Source organism: Cryptotermes secundus, unplaced genomic scaffold (genome assembly GCF_002891405.2).
Source record: "Cryptotermes secundus unplaced genomic scaffold, Csec_1.0 scaffold391, whole genome shotgun sequence".
NCBI classification, from domain to species: Eukaryota; Metazoa; Arthropoda; class Insecta; order Blattodea; family Kalotermitidae; genus Cryptotermes; species Cryptotermes secundus.
In genome coordinates this window covers 2,245,345-2,253,437 of record NW_019737394.1, presented here as the reverse complement: position 1 = coordinate 2,253,437, position 8,093 = coordinate 2,245,345, and the positions used below count along the sequence as shown (strand labels likewise).

General features: G+C 38.5%; 1 protein-coding gene across 3 annotated transcripts in view; it reads left to right on the top strand.

The window, feature by feature from the left end:
• Positions 1-8,093, top strand: part of LOC111870306 (serine/threonine-protein phosphatase 4 regulatory subunit 3) — a 60,852-nt gene that overhangs the window by 41,032 nt on the left and 11,727 nt on the right. For 2 of the 3 annotated variants that reach the window (XM_023862475.2, XM_033753777.1), the window contains exons 14-15: positions 1,140-1,291; positions 6,146-6,330. In XM_023862475.2, coding sequence (XP_023718243.1) covers positions 1,140-1,291; positions 6,146-6,330 — 337 coding nt within the window. The remainder of the gene's footprint in view (positions 1-1,139; positions 1,292-6,145; positions 6,331-8,093) is intronic. The other variant, XM_023862476.2, reaches the window with a different exon arrangement.

The window sequence follows — 8,093 nt, the reverse complement described above, 5'->3', positions numbered from 1 at the left end:
GACGATTTAAATACCTTGACGAAACATACACGTCAAACCACGCTGAACGGTTAATTCATGCTAAAATCACATGCTGTAGTCTTCCTAAGTAAAACGAGATAAAATCCTTTAAAATTTCTGTTGCATATTATTTCACCTCACCTGAGGTGTCGTCATTTTCGTAAATGTATCAAGGTGCTTTTCTCGGCAGCTTGCCCCTCACGTTCGTGGTCTACTTGCAGTTGTTGACTGCCATATGCTCTGGGTTTGTGTGTGCTTCCTTCACAGTGTGACTAGTAAAGACAACACCACATGCTGTGGAGGAAGCGCACACAAACCAGTAGCATATGGCAGTCAAAAACTGAAAGTAGACCACGAACGTGAGGGGCAAGCTGCCGAGAAGAACACCTAGATATATGTACGAAAATGACGACACCCCGGGTGAGGTGAAATAATATGCAACAGAAATTTTAAAGGATTTTATCTCGTTTACTTAAGACGACTACAGCGAGTGATTTAAACATGAATTAAAACAGTGTAGCAGTTTTTAACACAGTTTTAGAAAAATACCTGTAACATAAAAAACACCTGAAGATGGCCGTTTGAGGCCGAAACATGTAGTGTTGAAGTGTAGAATGTAAAAGTGTTGCAGTTTTGATGGAAGATAAACAATGGATGCAAATGTGAACAATTGCAACATGATGCTGAAATACATACTAATGTCTGATATACTCATCTACATTCAATAGTGGATACATTATATTTTTTGTTACTTGTGCTGGTGTATTATCTTGCATTAAAGTGTGCAAAATTTAGTGCTACTTCAGTTAAGATTGATTCCTAGGCATGGCGATTATGTTCCCTAGATTGTGTGTGATTTTGATTTCAGAGAGAACTTAGCAGAAATTGGACACAATTTACATATTTTGTGGACGTTAAAGATTGAACACAGATTTTCACCAGCCTGGGCAAATATCAAGGCTTTTATCTTTTTGGCTGCCTATACACTGGCCTCTGTTGTGCCCACCAGAAAATCAGGATTTATACTCTTAAATGACTCGATGACTTACTTTGTAGTTGTGTTGTGCATTCGAGTCCAAGTATAAAATAAAACATATACTCAGCAGACTTATGAGAGATATGTCATATTGTTATTATAGGAAGACATAAAGTCCCTTTGCTCACATGTTGTTGAAAACTTTGGAAAAGTTCTGGATGACATCGAATATGTCCAGACCTTCAAAGCTCTCAAGTTGAGATACGACCAGCATCAAGATAAACTCAAGGACAGAGACAGAACAACGTTAGATAGGTAAGTATGCTGCTGCTTCAACTCTCTCAAGCCTATTCTGATTTCATAGCCAGCCTTCTAATATCCGGTGCTATCATATAGGGTGTGGCAATTGGCAGCCATTAGTGTCCCAAGCATCAACATTGCAAAATGCAGTAAACCCTTGTCCAGTGCTGTCAGTAGTTTTCTCAAGAGTGGTGACCTAGCTAAATACACATTGGATGAACATAATTCTTTATGGGTTAGGAATACATGGACATGGCCACATACAGTTTCTCATTTGTACTTAGATGTATAGAAGCTGGGATAGTGCAGTTGTTATAGTGACTGGCTTCAGTCTGGGCGACAGGAAGAGTTGGAGTTCGAGTCCCGGTAGGGTCAAGAATTTCTCTTGTATGGGGCCCACCCAACACCTTATTCAGTGGGTACTGGGTTAAAGCAACCAGGGCATGAGGCTGTCCACTTACCTCTATCTCATGCTGAGGTCAATAAAATGTGAATGTATACAGCCACTCACCCAACAACTTTCATGGCATAGTGTTTAATTAGTTAAGCGCAGGAACAACTTCACCTAGACACAGATTGTTTTTACACAAATCAGCCTGAAGTGTTTTAAATTATATAAAGCACCAGAGGCTGTAGCTTAGTTTCTGCACCTTTAGTCATTTTCAGTATAATGAGACTTGATAAAAGCTTTGATAATTCCTCAATCCCTGGGGTGAAGGACCATTTGGTATCGGGAGGTAAAGGCATTACCTCATCCCAGAGGCACTGTGTATATTCAAATTTTCCGCATTCAGCAAGTAATTGTATGCATTTGTTTTTGCATATATCATCAAATCTGTGTTGGACAGATACTCAGAAGACAAGGATTTAGTGTTTCCAGTATTTCTAGTTCACCATTCTAACTTTGAAGGAGGAAAGTCATATATTGGTTCTTGAATTCCAGTTCTTATTTCATGTTGAATTGAATTCTGTGCTAGTCCAATTATCTGTTCCTCTCATTGTTCATTATCAATATGTCTTAGGCCTAATTTCTTCAAGCTTTGAAAAGCTACATTTGCTACTAGACACTACTGTTGGAAGGCGTAGTGTTGTGGGCTGAATTGTTACAGTAACGTATTGAATTCATGTCACTTAAAATCCAGTCCTTAGATTTCAGAGTACATGTTCACATTAAACAAGGTAACTGGATGCTAGTAAAAGTGGTATTGTTGTCTGCTGGTGTGTGAATAGCTGTTGCCCTTGTATTGAATAAAAGAGCAATATTATTGGGAAAATATGATGAGAAAAAGAAATCTGTTTGGTCAGGGAAGGGCAATTCGAAAATGACAACTGGATAACTTTATAAGCAGTTTGCCTCAGAATAAGGAGTTTGCGTCAGAAGGTTAACAAGTGTATAGAAATTCCTAAGAGCAATTATGGCCTCTGATGGGGCCAGAAACACAGACAGAATTGACTTAGTTGAGGGAGGGAATAAAACTTAAAATCAGATTTCCCTGATACCAATGGCAACAGCATATCATATCTAGCATTAGTACAGTAAAAATAGTATGTATAGTACATTGTTCTTTGCTTTGTCAATCATCCAGAGTCTTCTGGCAGCTGCTCTTCATAAGAATTCTTGCAGATTGCACTTATTACTATTTTGGGAGCACAGGGTAGTGTAGTTGTTCGAGGCTCTATGCTATAAGCTGGAAGGTTGTGGGTTTGATTCCAGATGAGGTGAATTTTTTCAATTTACTTAATCCTTCCAGCCACACTATGGACCTGGGGTCGACTCAGCCTCTAACAGAAATGAGTACCAGGAATTTTCTGGGGTGGGGGGTAATGTGTGGGCAGCGTATAAGGCTAACAGCCTTACAACCTTACTGCCATCTGTGAGTCGATTGTCTAGAGAAAAGGTGGCAGCCTTGACGTCACACAACCCTATGGGTCTTCATGGGCTGTTACAGGAATAGCTTTACTTTTACCTTTACTTATTACTATTTTAGCTTTACAAATCACTGCTTCCTCTGCTGCTGCTCTTTCATTTCATCATTTTGTTGAGTTACTTTCCTTAAACTATTTAATTACTTTCACAGCTTATTCAAATGCAGTCCACATTTAACTCATTAATTTTGGGTTTTGCAATATTATCCATCCCCTCATGTTTCAAATTTATGTTTCAGTACCACTTTCAGTGTTCCATAACGTCATATGCAGTTTGTGCAGGTCCAGAATTTGTAAATGTCTTAATTCCACAATTACTCAGTCTCACATTTTTAGAATAGCCCTACATATTGTGTAAACAAACTGTAATCTGTTAGCCTGCTTCTCAGTAACATAAGTGAAAAAGCAGATGTTTTTGCCCAAGTTAGCTGAAAATAAAGTAGCAATTTGCACTTTTTAAATTGTTGTTTTTAAGCCAGTTCAAGTCGAGTAAAAATTTGGATTGGTTTCTACGTTACTTGGAATGGTCTTCAGTTGTTTGAAATGCACGTAGCACTCATAAAGCTCTTTCAGATCACTGTTTTCAAGTGATCCTAATTCCAGCAACTCAAGTATTTTGTGCAGGGCAAATAGATAAGGCAGTAAAGGTAGGGTAAAGCTATCCCTGTAACAGGTCATGGATGCCCATAGGATTGTGAGACATTGAGGCTCCCACCTGTTCTAGACAGTTGGCTCACAGATGGCATTGAGGTTGTTAGCCTTATGCACCGGCTGCCCTTTACCACCAGGAAGATTCCTGGTACTCATTTCTGTTAGAGACTGAGTCAACCCCAGGACCATAGTGCAGCTGGAAGGATTAGGTCAATTGAAAAATCCAGTGACCTCATCAGGAGTTGAACCCTCGAACTGCAGGCAGTGAACTAGTAAACAGAATTGTGCTACTGATCCAACAGTAGTGTGCTAATTGTATGTCACAGTTACAGTACTCTACAGTTAAAATAAGAAAGTTTAATTATACCTCACATTTTGAATTACATAGTATTTTATTTTTCTATCACTATATAATATATATAACCAAAAACCAAAAACTGATGCCTGGAAGCAGCGACTTGAAGCACAGAGCAAATGATGCTCGAGATGGTTCAAGTGTGTATAGCAACAGGTGTGACCAGAGTGATTTGAACGGCTGTTGTACNAATGTGCCGAGTCAACAGCCGCAAGGCCAATTACAGACACAGCACAGTGCAGAAGAATGAATTACATTCTACACAAACTTATTAAAAGTCACATACAAATTACAAGTAAGTACTTTGAAGAAATAATAATGAATAAAAGTAAAAGTAAACAAACAAATAGCTGATATGGAATGAAACATAAATATTTAATAAAAATACTGACAGTTTAAATATAGTATAACTGTTAGTATTTTTATTAAATATTTATGTTTCATTCCATATCAACTATTTGTTTGTTTACTTTTACTTTTACTTTTATTCATTATTATTTCTTCAAAGTACTTACTTGTAATTTGTATGTGACTTTTAATAAGTTTGTGTAGAATGTAATTCATTCTTCTGCACTGTGCTGTGTCTGTAATTGGCCTTGCGGCTGTTGACTCGGCACATTACTAATAAAGAATTGAATAGAATTTAGCATCAAAGCGTAATCTATGCTGACATTGTGTGTTTTGTAAAGGTCAGTGTTTAGTGATAGATGAAAACAAATAAATATGAATAACTCAAGACATGAGATTGTGTGATATTATATGTATAATGGTTGGTTGTATGTAGTCCCTTGGTGGTCAGTGGTGTAGGACAGTATACTGTTAATTTAAGTGTTCAGATCTTTACTGTGGCAGTGCATAGAACAGGAAAGTTGTGAAGTGGTAGTGACTAATACTTTGATGAATATGTGGGAATGTTACACAAAAAAGAAAAATAATTGAGAAATGATTAAAATGGTGAAGGATTCACGGGAAAAGTTTTGGAACAAGGAAGTTGAAGATGTAGGCAGCACAGCTGTGGCTGATAAATAAATTGTATTTTAAATTATATTAATTTAGTAGTGATTTCAGTTTATGTATGAACAAACTGTATCATAATTATGCAACCAGGTGTCATAAAAATTACTGCTACAGGTTAAGGTCATCAGAGTTTGTTTTTTTCTTTCACCCGTATGTAATGTTAAAGAGCTCTGCATATGCTGGTGTGCCCTGGGCTCCCTGTCTTGTTCGGAATTGCCTTATGTCTGTATCCTCTTGTGAGATGTGAGGTTCTCCCAGCAGTTACTGTGAGGAATACTTTCTTATGCTATGTTATGCCATGTTGTTTGTCAGATGTTCACTGATATTTGTACCCTGAAGGTGGAGGCAATATGTTCCTCTGAAAATGTTGGTACATGTAATTTCCTTTTGTGTCCTTTCACTTTGTGCAGCAGATAAAATCCATGTTTTTTTTTAATATGGGTTAACTGTAGGCTCCTGTTCTTCCATGTTTGGATCCTTATTTATTATAGGGAACATTTTGTACTGAACCAAGGTTAGGGAACAGGAACAGCTCAGGTCAGTATTGATGAAAATATTAATTTCAAAGCTTATATTCTGTTCCTCTGTGCTCATCTGTTATTGACCTGTGAGGTGTGCGATATTCTTGACCAAGCAGCAAGCAAATTTTCAGATCCTCAGTCATTAATTTGGGGCTTCATCTCTGGTCCAACACTCGACTGGTCATAGAGTAAGAAGTTAATTTACTCATAGCTTTATTATGTTTTGTGATAGAAACTGATATAATCAAAGTATTAGTGGACAGGCATATAGGTTTTGAAATTATGTTGCAAGATAAGGCCAGGATAAGTATAGAAGGAAATATCATTCACTGATATTCTGTAACACAAAACATAAATAAAGTAGATATTTATAGTTGTGAGGAGGTTAATGTACAGTAGTTCCATATGCTCTAGCGTGCCTTCCATCCTGCGGAATAGTCGATATCGGAGAGACCAGCGCCAGCTTGAGGAAGAAGAAGAAATGTGGTTCAATGAAGATGATGATTTTGATGATGGTGAGGCAGTAGTTCCAGCAGCCAATGATATTCTCAGCAAGAAGCTGGACTCCGATATAGACTCAATAGGTATGAGTGTCCACCAAAGTGTGTAATGTTGCAAGGTTCCTTCTTGCATTTATTAAGTGCTGCTTTTATGTTATGATTAGTAGAAGTATTTTGATTCTCCAGTAAACTGCCTTCTTTTATGAGTGATGAATTTCAGAGAGTCGATGAATGTGGGTCCAAGTGGAGTGCAGAAGCATCTATTTTTTTAAATCTTGCATCTATAGCATAAATTGTATATTGTTGGGGTTGAGGTTTTTACATTCATGACTATGAAGAGTACAGTATTCTTTCTTGTAACACCATGTATTCAGTCTCTGAAATGTCTCTGGCCTTGCTCAGAATTATGCACTGTTACAGCAGAGGTCATGCTCATCATAAATTGTGTTTGTCTCAAAATGCAAAAGAAAATTTGTACACTTGCAGCAATTACTGGAATGAAATTTGCATTGAAGTTTGGATTGTAGAGGAGTGGGACAGAGTGTGCTGGGGCATTAGTCTCACAATCTACCAGTATGAGATAGTGAAAATCATAAAAACTTGGTTTGTGGCTGCTCTCTTTATATAAGGAATGTGGAGCATATGAAGCCCAACTTAAAGTATTGTGACATGTTGCGCAAAAGGGAACCCCCCCCACCAGCAGTGATGCGGCGGGTGAGTCAGCGCTCCCCTCCCCCTCCTCCGCACGGTAACGTAACGGTGACGCAACCGGATTGTTACGGTAGTAACAGCGCTCAATACCGCTTGCGTTGCTAGCAACACAGCGCCAGGCAACAAGGGTGCCTATTACGTGGCCGTATTATCCGATCGAGGCTACATAAGGAGCAGCGAAGGCTATTCACAGTCAGTTGTACTGAGTCAGTCAGTGAGTCCTGGAGCTACCGCTGAGTTAGCCAGCAACTAGTCAGTTGTATTGTGGCATTTGGATACTGCAGATAGCAGTAATCGTAAATCTGTAATGTGGGTGATTGTATGAGCGAATGTGAAATAAAATTTGCTATATCAAATACGGCGTGAAGTTATCTGTCGCGTTATACGCCTGATACGTGACAGTATCAAGACTGAACCTGTGAAAACAATGATAATATTTGCACTGTAATGGGACGTTAACCCTTTGACGTTGTCATTTAAATTCCGCGGCTGCGGCTCCTGCGGTAATATAATCAGCCGGCCATTTAAATTTTGCTCGAAAATGATTTATTCATCATTGTTCTTAAATTCTATGAGATAGGAACATGAAACTTTCACTAGAATGATCTTAAAAGGTGGTTTTATAACTTACCTTATAATATGAGCGCCCTGTATTTCGGCAATGGTAGTAGGTTGTTTAGTATTTGAGCAGTGAATGGTACGCCTTGAAGGATGAAACTTTCACTAAAATGATCTTAAAAGATGGTTTTTATAACCTTACCTTATAATATGAGCGCCCTGTATCTCGGTAATGGAGGCAGTTGGTTTAGTAGAAGGAAGGCCTTGAAGCATTCGTATAACCCAACGGTGCCCCACATTCACCATTCTCCGCTCCAATATTGTGTATTTTTTTTGGCCCTTTTTTTTAACCACACATTTGTGCTGCCTTGCCTTCTTACCCGTGAGGGGTATAGTTCAAGGAAATGTCTTTCCGTGACCCGTTTAGTTGCCAGGTCAGCTGTAGTAAATTCAACGTTACGAGTTATCATAACAAGGGGTTGTTGCTATGCCTTTGATATTCCATCCATTTTGGCGGCAGGAGATGTCGTAGGGGTGACCACAGAATTCATGAAGTTATTCTAAGAACTGTCTGGTAT